The 22332-nt window shown below is 42.7% G+C and overlaps 1 protein-coding gene across 1 annotated transcript in view; it reads right to left on the bottom strand.

Annotated features, from left to right (window-relative positions):
* The window catches only part of BBOX1 (gamma-butyrobetaine hydroxylase 1), a 76311-nt gene extending 56311 nt beyond the window's left edge, over window positions 1–20000 (bottom strand). The window contains exons 1-3 of the mRNA XM_065404279.1: window positions 19893–20000; window positions 18950–19396; window positions 16652–16766 (exon numbers count right to left, since the gene is read on the bottom strand). Of these exons, the coding sequence (XP_065260351.1) occupies window positions 16652–16766; window positions 18950–19396; window positions 19893–19901 (571 nt within the window). The 5' untranslated portion in view covers window positions 19902–20000. The remainder of the gene's footprint in view (window positions 1–16651; window positions 16767–18949; window positions 19397–19892) is intronic.
* Window positions 20001–22332: the final 2332 nt, after the last annotated feature.

The raw sequence follows: 22332 nt of genomic DNA, 5'->3' as shown, positions 1-22332 counted from the left end.
TCTCTTTTAAGGAAGGTCTCAGGGTACAAAAATTATCGGGGAGAGATCCTGCTAGCAAATATGATGGGTTCCTAAGCTGCAGCAAATGCACAGAGCCTCTGAGTGCATAGGCCTGGCCTCTGTGGTTCCCCAAGTTCACTCTGCAGGGTGAATTCCACCCCACAACTGTGGGGGAAACTCCAGGAGTGGAACCTTGCAAATTTGTTCTCCTCAGTAGACCCTTCCATGGGATCTACTGCTGGAGGGGGACATTCTGATTTCATGAGTCCAAATGTTCAGAGCTCAAAGGGAGAGAAAAACCAAATACATTTAAAGCACTTTTACAAATAAACTGAAAGAGTTCTTCTGTATGCAAAAAATGTCAAGTGCTGTGTATCCTACTGGGAAGCTGGAAATCTACCCTTTCCAGCACTATACAATCTCTGTTTCTTAGCACTTATGTAGGGCTCAACATCTTCCAAGGGCTGAACAGACCTTAATGAATTGACCTTCACAATACCTCCAGGAGTTAGGTGAAATCTGTGGAAAGTGCCTAACTCCAAGAAAACTGTAATGCTCTCTGATACTGTAAACCCTTTACTAGAGCTGGAAAGCACTCTTATTCTCAACCAAGCACTACTTGTTGATCCTTGGAAATAGTACACTTTGATTTTTCAGTGCTTATTTACTATATGTGTAAAAAAAAGACTTTTACTGACAGTGTCAAACACAGTAACTCCTGCCCTGGCCAATGCTAGGGAGGGGGGGGGGGCAGGAATACTGTCCAGCATATTCGCTGATCCTGTCATCCAGGACACGATTCCATTGCTATTATTTTGAAAGATGCTGCTGACCCAGTAGAGCTTATCGAGTGCATGTTATGAATCCCGCCCTGCTGATGCAGGGGGAAAGAGGCCTGTAATTCCCAATTCCCTCACTAACACATCCATGCAGACAAGGGTTTAGCCCTTATGCTGCTTTTACGCTAACTTTTCTACCTTAAAATTTCCCAGTGTTCCTACAACTGACTCATCTCCAATGGTGGTTCCTTTGGCCACTGGTATTTTACCATCATGTTGTCTGACTTTGCTCAGAGCAGGTGTAGATGACACAGTGGTAAATATGTTGGTGGCTAAGAGCCCTTTGTCTACAGTGGAGTTCCCATCATTGCTTCCACCAGTGGAGCTGAATGGACAGTAGCCATGGTGGGAATCTGGGGGGAGAAAGTAGCGAGGACTTCGTAAAAGAACTGGTTGTAGAGGAAAACCTTGGTTCGAATGATCATGAGTTAATTCAGTTTAAAATAAATGGAAGGATAAACAAACACAGGTGTACAATTAGGGTCCCTGATTTCAAAAAGGCAAACTTTAAAAAATTAAGGAAATTAGTTAGGGAAGTGGACTGGACTGAAGAACTCAAGGATCTGAATGTGGAGGAGGCTGAGAATCACTTTAAGTCAGAGTTGTAGAAACAATCTGAAGCCTGCATCCCAAGCAAGGGAAAGAAATTCGTAGGGAAGTGTTGCAGACAAAACTGGATGAACAAGCATCTCAAACAGGTTATTAAGAGAAAGCAAAAAGCCTACACAGAATGGGAAAAAAAAGGGATGGATCAGCAAGAAAAGCTACCTCTTGGAGAACAGAAACTTTACCGGGAAAAAGTGAGAACTGCCCAAAGCCAAGCAGAGTTGAATCTTGCAAAAGAAATTAAAACCAACTGTAAAGGGTTTGTTAGCCATATAAATAAAAAGAAAATAAGGAAAGAAGTGGGACCGCTAAGCGCTGAGGCTGGAGTGGAGATTAAAGATAATATAGGTATGGCCCAACACCTAAATGAATACTTCACTCTTATTAAAAAAAACTGAGGCAATGAGGAGTTTGGGGCCTAATGAAAACAAGGATATGGAAGTTGAACTTACCACATCCAAGGTGAAAGCCAAACTCAAACAGCTTAATTGGACCAAATCGGGGGCTCAGGATAATCTCCAAGAATATTAAAGGAACTGGGACATGAAATTGCAAGCCCAATAGCAAGGATTTTCCATGAATCTGTAAACTCAGAGTCGTACTCAATGACTGGAGAATTACAAATATAGTAACTATATATAAGAAAAGGGAAAAAATTGATCTGAGAAACTACAGGCCCATTATTTGACTTCAACTGCATGCAAGATTTTAGAACAAATTTTGAAAGAGAGAGTAGTTAAGAACTTGGAGGTAAATGGGATAAAATATAACAATACCTTTTACAAAAAGTAGATCTTGCCAGACAAACCTGATCTTCTTCTTTGAGAAGATAATTGATTTTCTAGACAAAGAAATGCAGGAGATCTAATCTACCTGGATTTCAGTAAAGTGTCTGATACAGTTTCACATGTGAAATTATTAAATTGGAGAAGATGAGGATTACTCCAAGAATTGAAAGGTGGGTAAGGAACTGGTTAAAGGGGAGATTACAACAGGTCATGCTGAGAGGTGAACTGCCAGATTTTGGAGTGAGGTTACTAGTGGAATTCCTCAAAGACTGGTCTTGGGACCAATCTTATTTAACATTTTCATTAATGAGCTTGCACAAAAAGTGGGAGTGGGCTAATAAAATCTGTGGATGATACTAAGTTGGGAGGTATTGCCAATACAGAGGAGGATCGTACAAGATTTGGATGACCTTGAAAATTGGAGTAACAGAAATGGGATGAAATGTAACAGTGCAAAGTACAAGGTCATGCACTTAGGGACTAATAAGAATTTTTGCTAGAAGCCCTTGAAAGTGACAGAGGAGGAGAAAGACCTGGGTGTATTGGTCGATTGCTGCCAATGTGATGCAGCCATGAAAAAGGTTAATGCAATCCTCATAAGCATCAGGCAAGATATTTCCAGCAGAAATAGGAAAGTGTTATAAGGATGATCAGAGGAATGGAGAACCTACCTTACGAGAGGAGACTTAATGAGCTTGGCTTGTTTAGCCTAACAAAACAAACGATGAGGGAAGATACGATTGCTCTCTATGAATACATCAGAGGGATGAACAGCAGGGAAGGAGAGGAGTTATTTAAGTTACAAGTCAATGCTGGCACAAGAATAAATGGATATGAACTGGCCATCAATAAGTTTAGGCTTGAAAGATTAGACAAAGATTTCTAACCATCAGAGGAGTGAAGTTCTGAAGCACCTTTTCAAAGGGAGTAGTTGGGGCAAAAACCTAACTTGTTTTAAGAAAGAGCTTGATAAGTTTATGACAGAGATTGATAAGGGGATAGTCTGATGAGATTGCCTACAATGGCATACGGCCCATTTGTGACCGCTATTAGCAAATATCTCCAATGGCTGGAGATGGATCATTAGATGGGGAGTGCTCTGAATTACTATGGATAATTCTTTCCCAGGTGTCTTGCTGGTGGGTTTTGCCCACATACTCAGGGTCTAACTGACTGCCATATTTGGCAGAGACCTTGTTTTTTTGTTTTCTGTTTTTGCCTTCCTCTGAAGCGTGGTGTACGAGTCACTTGCTGGTTTGAACTAGAGTAAACGGTGGATTTTATGTAACCTGAAGTCTTTAATTCAAGATTTGAGGACTTCAGTAACTCAGCCAGAGGTTGTTAGACTATTGCAGGAGTGGGTCAATTAGGTTATGTGGCCTACATTGTGCAGGGGGTCTGACTAGATAATCATGATGGTTCCTTCTGGCCTTAAAGTCTATGAGTCTAGTCATGTGTAGACTGCAAACTCACTGCTGATATACACCTAGCATCACTTGTTTATGACTTTTTCAAATATTCTCTCCTCTTCAGTAGAAACACTTGTATGCTTTGTCTAAGATCAAAGATTTAACTTTTCAAACAGTTTTAGGAAAACCTATAAATTTCTCTCTTTCTCTGTGTGTGCGCATATCATACATATGTATATATATTTGCATTCAAAAATTAATCAGATTTTTATGCAGATATAATCCAAACTGATTATCCAAGCTGTACGCTAAATGGCCTGATTTTGAGAGAGCCTTTGTTTTTGCCCTGTAATTGTGGGTCCACAATAACCAGGCTCACATTTTTGTTCCCATAGGTAAAACTCTCCCCTAGTGTGGGGGTCTATGCCACCTAACCCCCAAATAGGTGCTTCGGGAAGAGGTGAGAGGAAACCATGGAAGTTCAGACGCACAGGAGTGTCTGTGCATTTCATATATGCTTAGTATTGTCAACCCAAAGCATTCAAAAACCATCAGCTCTCAAAAATTTATGGCTTATTAATAAATGTGGTGTTTTCTTTTTTTGCTGTCTGGTTTCTGAGTCTTTAGAATACACTAGGGTCATGTTTGCAAACTCTTTTGCACAACCACAAGGGCAAAAACATTTTTTTTAAATTAAAGTTGGAATTCTCACATAATCACTTGAACAAGGAGCTGGGCTTTAAGAAAAAAAACCACAGCATATATCATGGAACTCATGATAAAATAATCAGAGTGGGCAACACTGGAAAGGATTTCTGTGCTGACTTTGGTCCCAACTTAGCAAAGCACCTAAACGTGTGCTTAGTTTTAAAAACATGAGAAATCTCATCTGTATTTAGCAAAGCATTTGTGCACATGCTTAACTTTGGAACTAGTCACATCCTTAATGCATGCACTTAAGTGTTTAAATATACTGCTGAATTGGGACCTTTACATTTAGGAGCCGGATCCTGCTAATCAATGAGAGGGACATTGAGGGGTAAGGCCCTAAATTTGAAACTTTAGCATTGTATTAATATAGCTGTTTGCATTTAATATTTAAATCTGCCAAACAGAAGTGCTGGAACAATTTTTATAATGGGGGTGCTGAGAGCCATTGAACCAAACTGTTAAGCCTGCATATAATGGAAACCACTTCGAGTCAGAGGGTGTGGCAGCACCCCCTCCCAACTAGTTCCAACACCTATGCTGACAAAGTAAAGCTATGAAAATCAAACAAGAGTCACAAACTCTCATACTGATTCTAAAGACAAGATCATGGTCTGTATAATACCGCATAAAGCTTTCTGAATATCAAAAAGGCATCATCTCCATGGACAGAAAGAAGGGGAAAATGTTCTTTAAAACAACTACCACCATAAAATGACATCTGCAGTTAGATAAGGTGAGTGAAGTAATATCTTTTATTGTTCCAACTTCTGTTGGTGAAAGAGACAAGCTTTTGAGCTTACACAGAGTTCTTCTTCAGGTTTTTAACCTAAGAAGACAAAGGAACTGAGCACTTTGTGGGATATCCTGACCATCTTGCTGGAAAGAAGTGTGGGAATAATCTTACCTTGAACCAAGACTGTAGTTTTGTTAAGAAAGCATTTTTCACTTTTATTTGCTGTAACCATTTCTGTCTTTATCCCTTACTTGAACTGACTTAAAATCTCTTTTTGATTAAATAAACTTGTTTACTTTTATTTTAAATTAACCCAGGGCTGTGTTTGACTTGAAGTGATTATTAACTCCAGTTAAAGCAACAAGCTGCTGTGCTTTTGTCTCTTTAAAGCAGGGGTCGGCAACGTTTGGCACGCGGCTCGCCAGGGTAAGCACCCTGGCGGGCCGGGCCAGTTTTATTTACCTGCTGACGCAGCAGGTTCGGCCGATCACGGCCCCCACTGGCCGCGGTTCGCCGTCCCGGGCCAATGGGGGTGGCGGGAAGCCGCGGCCAGCACATTGCTCGCCCGCGCCGCTTCCCGCCGACCCCATTGGCCCAGGACGGCGAACCGCGGCCAGTGGGGGCCGCGATCGGCCGAACCTGCCGCGTCAGCAGGTAAATAAAACTGGCCCGGCCCGCCAGGGTGCTTACCCTGGCGAGCCGCGTGCCAAACGTTGCCGACCCCTGCTTTAAAGGAACAACAGACCTTATTGCTCCTCTGAATGTTCCAGGAGAGAGTTGGACATTTCAGGGCAGGCAGTTTGGGGGAAATTTGGGACTGGGGGTGTGTTGGGGTCACTTGGCTAGTAGTAACCAAGGCTGGTGTAGACCAGAGTGTGATCATGGTGAAACAAGCAGGCTTCTAAAGTCAGAGTTGCTGAACCAGGGCTGCTCAACACACAGACACAAGTGCATGCTTGTATGCTGGCTAGGAGCATCCACACAGGGTATATGTATGTCTACAAAGCAAAGAAAAACCCACACCTGGTCCATGCCTGCTGGCTCAGGCTCGCAAGGCTTGGGCTGTGGAGCTGTTTCATTGCTGTGTAAACTTCTGGACTTGGGCTGGAGCCCAAGCTCTGGGAACTTCCCACCCATCAGGGTTCTAAAGCTCAGATACTAGCCCAAGCCCGGAAGCCTGCACAGCAATTCAACAGCCCCACAGCCCGAGCCCAAGTCGGCCGGCATGGGCCAGTCACAGGTTTTTCTTTGCTGTGTAGACATATCCACAAGGAGCTACAACAGCAGAGCATTTTTAAGTCACTCAGTGTTACCAGACAACCAGTGACACAACCTCTCACTGGTCTGAATTGCACCCCAGAATGTGACAATCTTACAAAGCTTGAAAGCTTGTCTTTCACCAACAGAAGTAGGTCCAATAAAAGATATTAACCTCACCTACCTTGTCTCTCTAATATCCTGGGACCAACTTGGTGGCAACAACAACAGTGCAAACAATATCTGCAGTAATAAACATATCCAAAAATTGGGAGTAACTCAGTGTAGTTAAGTACTAGTTGAAGGCTGTTTTTACCATTAAAAAAAGAAGAAACTGGCTGACAATCCTATATGTTTTCTATAGTTGGACTACTAGTTATAACAGAAGTAATGATAAACACGTTACAAATACCATAGATTAAATTGGACTGATAGTCGTTCACAGTATTAACATAGAATATCCTACAGCTTTTAAAATTGTTATGCTTGATTTGCTAGTTTTTGTTTTCTAACAAAGATCTTTTAGGACTTGATCCAACTCTGCTGGTATCAAAAGAGTCTTTCCATTGACTCCAACGTGCTTTGGATCAGACCCATAGTTTCCAGTATATATTTCTGATATGAGTGTGCATCACTTTTAGTTTAAGTACATTTGCATTAACAGAAGTGAAAGGCTTCTCTACTGATTCACTGCTATGGCTTAGACTGTGTACCCTAATGCCTGAGCAGAGTGGACCTTCAGCATGTGAGTCTTCCCACTCACTCTTGGAAGGCATTGATCCCCCCAACCCTGTGCCTTGACCATGGTCTGAGTCCATGCAGAGCGAGGGACAGAGAATAGGCGGGCTGAGGGGAGTAGTGAGTGAACTGGGATGAACACACACACACACACACCCACCATTCCACCTCTTTTGCCCCATGGAGCTGAAAGTACAACCTGGTTTTTCAGCAGAACTCCCTTTTCCTGCCCCTTGCAGCTACTTCTGAAGTCCCAGGAACCAGCACAGCCAGAGGAATTGCAAGTAGAGTGGTTCCAAGGGGGGCAGGGGAGGGGGGAGACAAACAACAGAGGAAGAAATGCAAGGGTATCTTTGCAGAGATTTCCGCCTCAGCTCTCACAGCTGGGGGCAATACGGGCCCATATCTTCACACTTAGTCCAATTAGTTGCTCTACAAACTCTTATCATTTTGGAAGAGATTGTGGGGGTATCTAGATTTAAGTACATTTTCCAAGTTATAAAATCGAAAAGAAGGTGTGATTTTAAAATACTTAAATTCTTCCATCTAATTTTTTTTAATGACTGCATAATAAAATGTATTGTAAAATTCTATGTCACACAAAACATATTATTTTCCCATATGCGGAACAACAGGGAACATTATTCTTCTTTTATCCAAGAAAATCTACAGCTTGAGAATCTATTAAAAAGCTGTTCTAAACAGGGATTGTGTTCTTTGCCAATGTTTCCTGGTGGTACCCAGTCCCACTCACATTATTCATTATTCTATCATGTCAGCATTGCGCATTCTTTCCACTATTTAAGTATAGTCAATATAATTGCCATTTTGCTACCATAGGACAGGATTCAAGGATACAAGTTATAAAAAGCTGAACAGTTAAGAAATAAAGATGAACCATCAGCACTTTGACAGTCTTCATCCTCACTTTCATGGCTGAAATCGCTCCATTGAAAACTGTTTATTTTTCAAAACCTTTACAGGAAAACTTAATAGCTGAGCATTTCACAAGGAATGAAATGCAAGTCCAATGGAGCTCATTCATGACTTTCAAACCCAATTATGGTATGGCTGATACAAAACAGACTTATGTGCTTAAAAAAACCTGGAGGACTGCATGGGCTATGGGCTTATTAAGGAACTAGAGAGCCAGCCTTTGCTAGGTTGTCAGTTCACTGGAATATAGGAATTGCCAAACTGAACTGATCAGTTGTCTTCTAGTCCAATATCCTGTCTCTGACAGGAACCAGCTGTTTCAGCTGCAGGTACAAGAGACCCAAATTCAGCGTACATCAGTAGTAACAGGAAGTTACCAGCTGATGGCAGTTTGGCGGTTGGTGGGAAACGTACAGGTGGTCTCAGGTCTGTTTCTCATGGACAGGTGTCCACCATCACAAATATCACTTAATATTATTTAACATTTGTATGTAATGTAGCACTAGAGCTGTACATGGTGCTTTACAGAGAGCTCTAACTGGCAACCTTAAAGAGACCCATCTTTTCAAGGCAAGGGAGACTGTGCTCTCCCCTGCTTCACGTGGCTTGTTTTTGGAATAAAAGTTAATTGAACTTACTGTGCAGAAAAAATAAAAAACTTAGACACCTTTTATACCTCCCCATCCCCCACAAGGCACAGATGGGAAAATTAGGGCCTTTTAGGTTTGAACAACTGGATGGTAGTCAGTCAGGTTTTCTTTCTGTTTTAGTCACATGCAGTAATTGCTACTAAATAATAAATAAAAAAGAGGGGATAGTGAGTCTGACAAGTGTGACATAGCAATTTCAAAAGGAGAAATCCTTGTGAAAACATAGTAAAGACAGAAAACCAGGACATTATGTGAAGTGGTCACAAAATTCTTCCCCAATAGACAATAACTTTTTAACCTTGATTAGAGAGAGAGAGAGAGAGAGAGAGACTCGGACATACTGACATTTTAAATGACAAAAAACATAGTTAATGGAGAGTTAAGGTTGCCAATGGAGAGTTAAGGTTGCCGCTTGTACCCTTCCAGCATGTCAAGTTCAGCAAAACTCAAAGTTTTCCATCTGTATAAGGGGGATAACGGGACACAGAAAGAAGTGACTTGCCCAAGGTAACCGACCAAGCTGGTGGCAGAGCTAGGAATAGTCCCAGTGCAGTCGTCTTACCTCTAGACCACAGTCACTATGTAATGCCTCAGTTTTCCTCTCCCTCTTGTACACTTTGCTATAGTGAATGGAGATCATAGAATCATAGAACTGGAAGAGACCTCGAGAGGTCATCTAGTCCAGTCCCCTGCACTCAAGGCAGGACTAAGTATTATCTAAACCATCCCTGACAGGTGTTTGTCCAACCTGCTCTTAAAAATCCCCAATGATGGAGATTCCACAACCTCCCTAGGCAATTTATTCCAGTGCTTAACCATTCTGACCGTTAGGAAGTTTTTCCTAATGTCCAGCCTAAACCGCCTTACTGCAATTTAAACACATTGCTTCTTGTCCTATCCTCAGAGGTTAAGAACAACAATTTTTCTCCCTCCTCCTTGTAACAACCTTTTATGTACTTGAAAACTGTTATCATGTCCCCTCTCAGTCTTCTCTTCTCCAGACTAAACAAACCCAATTTTTTCAATCTTCCCTCATAGGTCATTTTTTCTAGAGCTTTAATCATTTTTGTTGCTCTTCTCTGGACTTTCTCCAGTTTGTCCACATTTTTCCTGAAATGTGGCACCCAAAACTGAACAGAATACTCCAGTTGAGGCCTAATCAGCGCGGAGTAGAGCGGAAGAATTACTTCTCGTGTCTTGCTTACAATACTCCTGCTAATACATCCCAGAATGATGTTTTCTTTTTTTGCAACAGCGTTACACTGTTGACTCATATTTAGCTTATGATCCACTATGACCCCCAGATCCCTTTCCTAGACAGTCATTTCCTATTTTGTATGTGTGCAATTGATTGTTCCTTCCTAAGTGGAGTACTTTGCATTTGTCCTTATTAAATTTCATCCTATTTACTTCAGACCATTTCTCCAGTTTGTCCAGATCATTTTGAATTTTAATCCTATTCTCCAAAGCACTTGCAACCCCTCCCAGCTTGGTATCGTCCGCAAACTTTATAAGTGTACTCTCTATGCCATTATCTAAATCACTGACGAAGATATTGAACAGACCCAGACCCAGAACTGATCCCTCAGGGACCCCACTCGTTATGCCCTTCCAGCACGACTGTGAACCACTGATAAGTACTCTCTGGGAACAATTTTCCAACCAGTTATGCACCCACCTTGTAGTAGCTCCATCTAGGTTGCATTTCCCTAGTTTGTTTATGAGAAGGTCATGCGAGATAGTATCAAAAGCCTTACTAAAATCAAGATATACCACATCTACTGCTTCCCCCCGATCCACAAGGCTTGTTATCCTATCAAAGAAAGCTATCAGGTTGGTTTGACACGATTTATTCTTGACAAATCCATGCTCACTGTTATTTATCACCTTATTATCTTCTAGGTGTTTGCAAATTGATTACTTAATTATTTGCTCCATTATCTTTCTGGGTACAGAAGTTAAGCTGACTGGTATGTAATTCCCAGGGTTGTCCTTATTTCCCTTTATAGATGGGCACTATATTTGCCCTTTTCCAGTCTTCTGGAATGTCTCCCGTATTCCATGACTTTTCAAGGATAATTGCTAATGGCTCAGATACCTCCTCAGTCAGCTCCTTGAGTATTCTAGGATGCATTTCATCAGGCCCTGGTGATTTGAGGACATCTAACTTGTCTAAGTAATTTTTGACTTGTTCTTTCCCTATTTTAGACTCTGATCCTACCTCATTTCCACTGGCATTCACAATGTTAGACGTCCAATCGCCACCAACCTTCTTGGTGAAAACCGAAACAAAGAAGTCATTAAGCACCTCTGCCATTTCCACATTTTCTGATAATGGCCATGCTTTGAAATGTTTGTTGTGAATAACAGGGCTGGTGAGAGAAATTTCATCCATGGTCTATGTTCCAAAACTCACAGTTTTACTAAATGGTTGTTACAATAACTTTAATGGGGGAGAGAAGACTGGTATATCTCTCTCCTTCTCCACCCTGTGCCCCACTGTTCACCACACTATGTAGCCCCCTCGGCCTCAACATTTCCAGCTCTCCTTCCCCTTCCCAGCCCATTAAGCCACTACTTGGCACTGTAGAAGCCATTAACATTTAAGAAGTTGCACCTTGCTGCTGTGTACAGATTTCAGAGGCAGCAATTTACTATAGGGCTGCATGCTACCTTGATTATATAGTTTGAGCTGCACACTAAGCAGGGCCCTCACTTTCACTACCCATGCCCAAGCTGGGACTCCTGTCCCTGCTTGAGCCAGGCTTTCCCAGCTTTGCCTCAGGCCTACCCAATGGGGTTGCCAGGCATCAGGTTTTCGACCAGAACGCCCAGTCGAAAAGGGACCCCTGGGAGATCCCGCCGTAAAAAGTCTGGTTGGCGGCACGGAGCAGTGGAGGCCAAGGGCTAAGGCAGGCTCCCTGCCCTGGCTCTGCTCAGTTCCCGGAAGCGGTGGCATGTCCCTCTGGCTCCTAGGCTCTGCAGCTCCAATTGGCTGGGACCCGCCACAGCAGGGTCAGCACCTGTGGACGAGGGCAGCGCACAGAGACGCCTGGGAGCCATAGGGAGCTGCTGGCTGCCTAGGAGCCGCCTGAGGTAAGTGCCACCCAGAGTCCGCACCCTGACCCTCTACCCCAGCCATGAGCCCCCTCCCTCACCCGAACTCCCTCCCGGAGCTTGCACCCCACACTCCCTCCCGCACCCCAAAACCCTGCCCCAGCCCGGAGCCCCCTTCCACACTGTGAACCCTCCTGCCCCAGCCCGGAGCCCCCTTCCACACCCTGAACCCCTCATTTCTGGCCCCACCCCAAAGCCCACACCCCCAGCCCAGAGCCCATACCCCCTCCTACATCCCAACCCCAGCCCTGAGCCTCTCCTGCACTCTGAACCCCTTGGCCCCAGCCAGAGCCCCCTCCCGCACCCCCAAACCCCTCATCCCCAGCCCCATCCCAGAGCCCACAACCCCAGCTGGAGCCCTCACTCCCCCCCGCACCTCAATCCTCTGCCCCAGCCCTGAGTCCCCTCCCACATCCCAAACCCCTCATCCCGGAGGGAGGGGGGATGGAGTGAGTGGGGGGCGAGGCCTCAGAGAAGGGGCAGATCAGGGGTGGGGCCTCTGGAAAGGGGTGGGGAAGGGGGCAGGGCAAGGGTGTTCAGTTTTCTGTAATCAGAAAGTTGGCAACCTTACTACCCAATCCAATCCACCCCTTCTCAAACTGGGCCTCTCCCCCATACACTCTGGCCACCCCACAGAGGGGCATTGTGTATCTTAACTATTTATTCTCTGGATTTCAGATGCTTAAATTTGTGTTACTTCAGTCCCCCCCACTTCAGATCCCAGAACACACAGTGGGCAGGGAGAGTGGCTCAGATCCCTGCAAAGGGGTAGGGTTCTCCCCCCAGATCCCAGCTCTCACACACAAGGGGTGAATTCAGGGCTGACAGGCCCCACCACCCCTTAACCCTCAAATTCCTCTGCTATTCCTCATATTCCAACCCTGCCTATCCTCTTCCCTCCACTTCTTCTAAGCCCTACCCTCTCCCCCTTGCCTGAGCCTCCCAAACTCCTCTTCCATCCCCTACCAACCATTCCCGTTTATCCCCCCTCCCCATAATACTCTTTTCTATTGCTGCAGACCCAAAGTCCTCTTCCCCAATACCACCTACTCTTGCATCCCTAATACCTCTCCTCTCCTAGTGTAATTTATTTCCTTTTCAAAAACAATGAGGAGTCTGGTGGCACCTTAAAGACTAACAGATTTATTCGGGCATAAGCTTTCGTGGATAAAACACCCCACTGAACTCCTTATTGTTTTTGTGGCTACAGACTTACACAGCTACCCCTCTGATACTTTTCAAAAACAGTTTCAGCACTTTGTGAATATTCTGCTGTACTCTGATTACATTTCACAAACACACCCCACATACACCCCTGGACAGAACCAGATTTTTCCCACATGTTTACAGTTCATTTTTAGATTTTTGCCCAGGGTGGATTTCAGACTTCAAAGTTGCAAGCTCAGAGAGGTGTTAAGTGGCCCATTCATTCCAATGAAATGTTCTCAGCTGAAAGAGAACACCCCATGGAGATGAATACATCCTGAAACAATAGCTCTGAGACCTGTGAACTGCTCCATTCATGCCAGTGGGTGTTCTCTCCCCATCCCCAGTGTTGAAGAGTTTCTTACATGTCAGTCCTACCTGTTCTCAGCTTCTCACCCAGTCTCAGCAAAGTGTTCTCTGTGCCTGCTTTCACCATGTCTGTTCCAAGCTTCCCACCCAAAGGGGCAAGGCTTCCCCAGAAGTGATGCTCAGGAACTCCCAGAAAGGCAAGATCCCTCCAGTACCTGGTTCACATGGGGCATGGCGCACACATGGGGACAGCACAGGAAGCATTCAATAAATCAGATGTGTTTGTTCCTCCTCTCTATGATTTTGACTTACTTTTGACACCTAGTTTTTGAAACCAGAAATGTTGTTCTTTACCAACAGCTATCATAAAAAAGAGAAATTACCCAATACCAAAAGCAAATAACTACTTGTAAAAGAAATGCCACAACTGTGACAATATCAACAGTAGAGGTTAACCGCTAACCTAAGGCATGAGGGTTAGGGATTAGATTAGCTATTACAATTGTTCTGAAAGATTATTGGCTTGGTATGAGAAACTGGTAACATCATACCACTGGAATCTGATTCTCATCTTAATTTACATGTGTTTTGCACCAGAGTAAATGACTTCAAGAGAGTTACTCCTGATTTATACCAGTGTAAGAGGAGAATCAGGCCATGTGAGTCTAGAAAACAAACACTCAATTTACATAATGAAAGCTTCCATTTGCAAATGAAATCTGAGGAAAATTAAAAGAAGCTGTTCACTGTATCCAACCATTTATTTTTCTGGAACGTGGTGAAGAGCAGAAAGACACACAAGAACATAAAGCCACCTCAATTATCAATCTCATTGCTGTATTACAACAGGCAATTTATATTATTTAGTATAACATATATAAACATATTGCCTCATCTGTATCATGGAAAACCAAGTTTCTGAAAATTATTGACCAAATAACAAAGTATCCCCTTCCTTAGTTATTAAAGTCTGATTGCCCAGTCCTTACCCACAACCCAACCAGCTCAGCTCCTTCCCTTTGCAGGGGAAAAAGTGCCACAGAGATGGCTGCCAACACTTCCTCATCGGATGGGTACACCCAACAAATATGGGTCCTTTCTACATGTGGATCCCAGGGAGACACTCAAGCCACCTCCCCTCGACCCCTCAGAAAAAGAAGAGAAACTAGAGTTGTTTTCTATGGAAAGACAGGAGACTAACTTTAGACAATAAATGTTCTCATTTTGAAAGTTTCAACGGCCTGATCCAAAGTTCCCTTAAGTGAATGGAAAGACTCCCATTAACTTCAATAGGCTTTGAATCAGGCGGTAAGAGGGGAACCCAGGGAAGCCTCTATCTCTTAAGGGAACAAATGTTTCAAGGCTATTTGAGCTAGTGTCAGATACTGTAAAAAAGAACAAGGGGTTTTGAGAAAGAGATAAGAAACTGCTAAGCATGAGCATAAATTATATTCAATTTCTCCTGAGTAGTTAATGTACGGAATTATTGAGGGTATAAATTGATTTAAACACTGCATTGTGAGAGTTTGGGGACGATATCATTTGAAGACTTCACAAAATGCTCCGAGATCAGCAGTATACCTTTGAACTGATAATTAAAAATAAAGCCAACAAAAACTCAGACCATGCCAAGGTGCAATATTACAGTATGCCTGAGATTTTGGAGCAAGAAATTATCATTTGCAAACTTCCCTGGAGCTACTGGAGGTGAATCTGGCCCAGAATGTATGTTTATTTTATTATGAATAAAACCCATACTATTGAACAGACAAACAGGCAGACAACCACAGAATATCCTGCCACGTGACAAAACTTACTAATCAAATCAGTGGTTCTCAACCTATTTATCATTGTGGGCCGCATATGCAGCTCTCTTTGTGTTATGTGGGTTGCATCCACACTATATACTACTGTATGGCCTAAGGATATCACATGGGCTGCAGCTGTGTGCTGATTGGACCACAAGTGGCCCATGGGCTGCGGGTTGAGAACCACTGAACCAAATGAAGTATTCTGTCTTCCCAGACTCTGCCACCTGCTTGCAACAATTTTTGTTGTTACATGATTGCAAACAATACCTTACCTGTATTGACTGGTTGTTTCTGTGTAACTTTGCACCAGGTGCCAGGATCTCAATTCTAAACCAGATGCCTTGTTGTGCCATTCAGGAGGTGCAATGAGCTGGATTCTGGCCATACCTGGCCAGCTGAGAGTCCCATTGTTGGGGGGGGGGGCAAGGGGGGAGTCAGCTGGTGTACAGCTGGCAGAGCTGGCTCCTGCATCAGATGCTCCAACTGATCCCATTATCGGAGCCATGGCAGGGGCAGGGAAGGTTGAAGGGAGGGAGCAGAACTCCATTAGGACGCTCTAACTCATGCCAGCTACGAATAAAGCTGTAACTGGTTCCCTGATACTCATCCCCCTTCTGTACTGAGCATAGCCCAGACACAGGAGAGCTTCAAGCCCCATGTGTCTTGGAATTTTCTTTTTTCACCTAAAATAAAAAGTTAAATATAAAGCAAAAGTAACTACCTCCTGCTGTGCCTCCCCCATGATTATTTACCAACTTCCAGCATCTGTCCTTTTGTTGTGCTTAAAAATGAGCCTGACCCAAACTCCAGACCTGCACACTTCTGAACTTTTGGGAAATTCATATTTCAGATGGGATTTTTGCAGCCCATCTCTAGTCACTTTTCATAAAAATTGAATTCCTGTTTTAACAGATAAAATCTTAACCCTTAATCCAGAATGAATCACTTTTCTTGCAGAGCAGAACTAACGTGAAGAGACCCTGTCAAGGATGAGAGCAGAAATCTTGCCAGCTTCAGTACTTTACCTGCTCACAATATTAGAGCAAGCAAGGAGAGAGGGGCTAAAGCTGTATCCATCCACGCACTGCAGCAAACCTAGTGGTCTGAGGTTGGTGATGGTGGGTCACTCAAGAGTAAGAGCCAGGTTTTTAACAGTGCTCCCTGTTTGTGCACCAATATCATGTTTTGTCAACAGAAATGTGAATAGCATTATATAGCATGGTGTACAAGTTAATTCATTTTCTAGAGAACATAACCACCGCATTATTGGAAAATGACAATAAAACTCTAGATATCATGATGTAAAGGAAACTTAAACTTTAGCACAGGATCTTTGGTGTGTCACTCAGCTACTTATTAACAGAGACAAGAAAAATAAAAGAGCCCTTTTCATTTCAGCTACAATGCCTTTAAAATTCTGTCCAAAACTTCATAAAATAAAACAAGGGCTTTATATAGATATGCTGTCCTGTGGACCTTTAGATATGTGATAGTCTATATAGCTTTAAGAAATGCATAACACATTAGGTTTTAGTACCTACCTGATAAAAATAATTCTTCTTGCATTTCTGCTCTGGCTTGTTCAGAAAAGCACCTTTTCTTCAGCCATTCAGCCTCAAATTCACTGGTGTGTTTGTCTGGCCATGTAATATACACCTTATATCATAAAATAAAAAAAGATAATTAACAGTGAGAGATTCAATGAAATCTGCCCGCCTGAAACAACTACCCAAGGGACCAGCAAAATTCAATCTCCTTACTAGAAATGTAATTGAAATATATTACTTGCTACTTTGCAATTAAATGTCTCTTGTGGGCAACCTCTCCTTATTAATATAACTGCAAACACTTTCAAAAGTCCATTTAAGCTTTACCTACATTCCCTCCTTTTACAAGAGGTCAGTTTCACAATGAAGAAGTGACAGGACTTGCTGACTGGTGCTGGATGCTTTCAATTCTTTATCCCTGCTGCACTTAGCAGTGGTATGTTCTGTATGGGTCCCAGTAAGGGAAAGCGGGTCATGAATAGATCATGGAGGGCAGCACTTCATTGCAGGGAGTGACAAGGAGGAAAAGGGTGGAGGAAGTGACAATAGTTTGTGAGTGAAGGGGATGACCACTTGGAAGGACTGAAGGAGACAGACAAGAGAGGAGTGGAAAGGAATACCTTTAAAAGCTATTTCTGTTAGTTATGAATTAGTGTCCCCCTGTGCTAGGTGCTGTACAGAGGTAGACACAAGCTCTTCTCTAAAGAGTTTACAATTAGGCGTTTACCTTGTAGTCAGACAATTCAGAGCGACAATGCATGCTAATGGACAGAGTATGGGACTGGAAGCCAGGAACTCCTCAGTATTAATCCTGGCTCTGCCACCCACTCACTGTGTGGCCTTGAGCAAATCACATCAACTCTGCATCGGAGCTTCATCAACTGCAAAATGGGGATAACAATCCTTATTTCCCTCCAACGTTTGTAAAGCATGTTGAAGATACCAGTGCTAAGGAGTATTATTAATGATAAAATAAATAAAGGGAATGGAGTTTGCATATCTGTTTTATAACCTTTGCAATTTGCCAGGCAAGAAGATAAAGGGTCAAGTCCTGCCCTTAGTTACACCCATGCAACCTCATTGATTTCACTGGGATTCCACAGTGGAGACTGAGGGCAGATCTGATCCAAAGGAGGGTTCGGTCCCCAAATTTTACTTTATACCAGAGGTAGGCAACCTGCAGCACGCAGGTTTCAGTGGCACTCACACTGCCCGGGTCCTGACCACCGGTCCGGGGGGCTCTGCATTTTAATTTAATTTTAAATGAAGCTGCTTAAACATTTTAAAAACCGTATTTACTTTACATACAACGATAGTTAGTTATATATTATAGACTTATAGAAAGAGACCTTCTAAAAACGTTAAAATGTATTACTGGCATGTGAAACCTTAAATTAGAGGGAATAAATGAAGACTCAGCACACCACTTCTGAAAGGTTTCCAACCCCTGCTGTATACATTTGTAAATGTCAGGTCAAATACATTTTTAAAATACTCTTTTAAAAATGAATTAGAAACTATTTATTAGATCAGGTAAAGAATTTCATAGAATCATAGAATATCAGGGTTGGAAGGGACCTCAGGAGGTCATCTAGTCCAACCCCCTGCTCAAAGCAGGACCAATCCCCAACTAAATCATCCCAGCCAGGGCTTCGTTAAGCCTGACCTTAAAAATCTTTAAGGAAGGAGATTCCACCACCTGGCCTTTCCCTGCCCTGGCCTTTAAGGACTCCATGCTTTACTGTGACAACACAAGCAGAAGTCTCCTGCAGGAAGAAAGACAGTGTACCAGCTACGAGACAGACACTTTCTTTATGGGGAAATCATACTATCCTTCCTCCATAAAGTAGCCACAGTGGAAAAGGGGGGCTCTAGGGTATGGAGATAGACACACAGGGGGAGAGAAGTTTGAGGGAGTGAAAGACTGAGGTATTAAGAGTCTGCAATTTTATCTTCACACCAGCTCCTAGAGATTAAGAAGTGAAGGCTACTGTAAAAATGTTTTATCTATCTAAAGTTAATTAAGAAAAAAAATAAATAAGAATATTTTGGGGGTTCCTATACTTAATTTTACCGTAAGAATGACATAAAATGAAAGGATTTGGATTTCTCAAGTGACAGTTATACCTAGAAATCCTGCAAATACACAATATGATTTGTGGATCCATGATTACGGCATATCCTGATATTCAAGCTGCAGTATTATTCTCTCTATTCGGGTTGCTAATGAACAGATTAGCAAGAATTATTACACAAATGTCACATGAAAGCAAAATTTCTTTTAAAAAATACCTTTTGTCTATCTGTCAAAGTGACCTCCTTCACCCCAATGTTAACATCCAGGTCTTCCAAAAGCAGTTTGCGTGCTTTAGCAGAATGCAGGAAGCAGTCAGGGCACTGGCAGTTGTCTCTTAGCCATACAGCAGGGTAAAGGCTCTTACTCCCATCTTCCCAGTGAATACGGACAAAATTATTCACGTCCAAAGCTTCCACTTTCTGGATACTCGTACTCACGTTGAAAGGCTGAACTGCTCCAGCTGTATGTTGCCAACAATTCCTAGAGGAAGGCGGTCTTGTAAGAATACTCCTGCCCTTTTGCACTAGCAGTAGAGTGCATGAATAGTCTTGGTGGACTTTAGTCCTTAATAGGATTTTAGCCACAGCATTCCACATTTTGATGACTGTTACAAAATCTTCAGAGCAAGAATAGCTTTTTACCAGTGCAAGTTCCTCCGAGTACTATAAATAAGAACAAAATTAATTATAGAAAGAATAGAGATAAAAATATAATGTACAAAAAAAATGCTAATTTCCCCTTCTCTTTCTTCCTTTCCCCTGAACTCCTGGGAATACATGTTCTCCATAGTTTAGAAGTTTTGCCCAAAGACAAATGTATATTTAAGCCTAAATTTTCTACTGTGACTAGTGAATTTGGGTGGTGCCTCAACTTCTCCTCAACTTGATATACCTTATAGGGGCCTGATTTTCAGTGAGCTGAAAACTTTCTGAAAATCAGGCTCTAAAATTGGGCACCCAAAACTTGAGGTATTCAAAAATCACTAGTTGCTTTAGAAAATGTAGGCTTTAATGTACGGTATCCTATCTCAACTCATATAGTTAATGATGGTATCAGTTAGAAGATTGAACTATCCCCCTGCAAGGGAAGGATATAGTCTGTGGACACAGGATGCATCAGATATTAAACTAAGAACAGAACCTGTGACTGAATATTTACCTTATTCATAAAAATGGTTGCTCCTCTCCCTAGATTAATAAATGAATCCCAGGTCTTTTTTAATAGAACTTTGCACCACTTCAAAGCTTTTGTGTTTGTTTCTGGTTTGTCCAGTTTTGTGTGTGTTTTTTTTTTTTTAATGCCAGCGGGCAAATCTTGATATCCTTGCTCAGAATCCTGGCCCCATTAAAGTTAATGGCAAACTGGCATTGATTTCAATGGGGCTAAGGCTTCACCCTCAGTCTTTACGCAGATGTTCCCATGGGTTCAACAGGTGTTCTGCCTGAGTAAGGACTGCAGGATTTGGTCCAGGGTTTTACATGTTTCCCCACTGGTTATAAGTGAGAACTGTGTGGTATAGGATCCTCGCGCTTCTTCTGGTTTTTATTTAGTTTAACTGAATGAAAAAAAAGTAAAATATTTCTACTTTTTTCCTCCTCTGGGCATATTAATCCAAGGATCCCAATGATGCATTTATTGTCTCTCAACCTTGCTCCATTTACAAGCAATGCACAATTACAGCTATGAGCTGTTAAGCTACACACACGGGTGACCAGATGTCCTGATTTTATAGGGACAATCCCGATTTTTGGGTCTTTTTCTTATATAGGCTCCTATTACCCCCCACCCCCGTCCCAATTTTTCACACTTGCTGTTTGGTCACCCTACGACACATGCAAACATTTACACTTACACTTTGTAGGTGTCTCTCCCTCTTCTAAAGCAATGGTTCATATCCAGAACGAACATTTCTGCTATTTGTGTTTATTCATCACTTTTTTCAAAACATTAATCCCAATTCCTACTAGCTATAAAAATATTAACATCACAGAAATGGCCTGCAATCTCTTTAACAAATATAACAGGGATTTTTTAGACAAAGCTTTAGGGTGTGCGCTGGGGAAGAATTTTGAATGTTTTAATCTATTTTTAACATGGAATAATTGGATACTTATTCTAATCTCTTTAAAGGGCAGATTTACTCAGTAAATATTGGGAAACAATTAGGGTTTCTGCAATATTAAAATCCTAGAAGATCTGGATGCCAAACTAAGGTGAAAATAGCAACATGAGTAAGATGGCTATTTTAGTGTATTGCAAACCTTCGATAGGGTTCCTCAGCTGGTGTAAATCATCATACCTTCCCTGAATACAATGGTGTTACACCAGTTGAAGTTCTAGTCCCTTGTGTATTCTCTAAGTTTCTTTCAAGTTATTGGGGGGGGGGGGGAGAGACAATCAGCTGCCCTACATAAAATCTTGAATTTCAAAAAGTTCTTGTATAAGGATAACTCATGATGGCTAAAGGTTGGGCTGTGCCTTCAAAGCCCAGTCCATTGTAAGGGTGTGGAGCTAAGCTGCCCCAGGGGAAGGTCAGGAAGCATTCTGCCTCAGAGAGGAGGAGCTTCGTTTCCAGAGAGGAGGCACAGTAATTTGACACCTCTTTTGGCCTTCAATGCTTAGCTGGCCTGTTTGCTCAGTGCTGTATTTGGAGAGGGGGAGAATGGCTCCACCTATTCCGTGCCTCTCTTGGCTTCTTTTTGATGAGTTGTCTGCTGTTCCCAATGAGTAATTCACTAGTAATTCCTGGTGCAGGGGCTGCTCTTCTGAGCAATACTAATGGAGACTGTGCCAAGGAAGAGGGGGAGTTTCCTCATTCCCTCACCCTGCACTTCACAGCTATAATAGAAGAGGTGAGGTCAATGTTCTTGCCCTATGAATAACAAATACAAAAGTGCATTTTGGGCTGGCATTATAAACCTCTTGTAGGGGTATATCAGCCCTCACAAACATATTTTCACCAGTGTCTTGTCAGCAATGCACCTTCCAGCAGTCAGACTCTTATGAATTCACTCACTTTTTTAACACCATTAGGGTCACCAGATGTCCCGATTTTATAGGGACAGTCCCGATTTTGGGGTCTTTTTCTTATATAGGCTCCTATTACCCCCCACCCCGTCCCGATTTTTCACATTTGCTGTCTGGGCACCCTAAACACCATCCACGTATTTAATCTTTAACCTACTCACCCACCAAATCACTTTCATCACCAAAGTTTTAAAGTGTTTTGGAAGATGAGTAGGACTTTTTAGCTGGCCTCACAACATCCTTCCTCCAAACACAACTGTGAGCACCAGGAGAAGGAGATGGGGTTAGCTGCTTCCCCATTCAGACAACCTAAGAGAGACTTGAATCCAACTTCCTTCCAGGGTAAACAGCCTAAATCCCTTTACTTTCTGCCAGCTGGTCTTGTTCCTGCCTTTCCCAGCTTAATCTCCCCATAGCTTCTGTAGGCAGAATATCTTGCAGACAATTCAGCTCCACATTTGCCTCTAGTGCAGGGGTAGGCAACCTATGGCACGCGTGCCAAAGGCGGCATGCAAGCTGATTTTCAGTGGCACTCACACTGCCCGGGTCCTGGCCACCGGTTCGGGGGGCT

Source organism: Emys orbicularis, chromosome 4 (genome assembly GCF_028017835.1).
Source record: "Emys orbicularis isolate rEmyOrb1 chromosome 4, rEmyOrb1.hap1, whole genome shotgun sequence".
Taxonomy (NCBI): domain Eukaryota; kingdom Metazoa; phylum Chordata; order Testudines; family Emydidae; genus Emys; species Emys orbicularis.
This window is presented reverse-complemented; position numbering and strand designations above follow the sequence as displayed.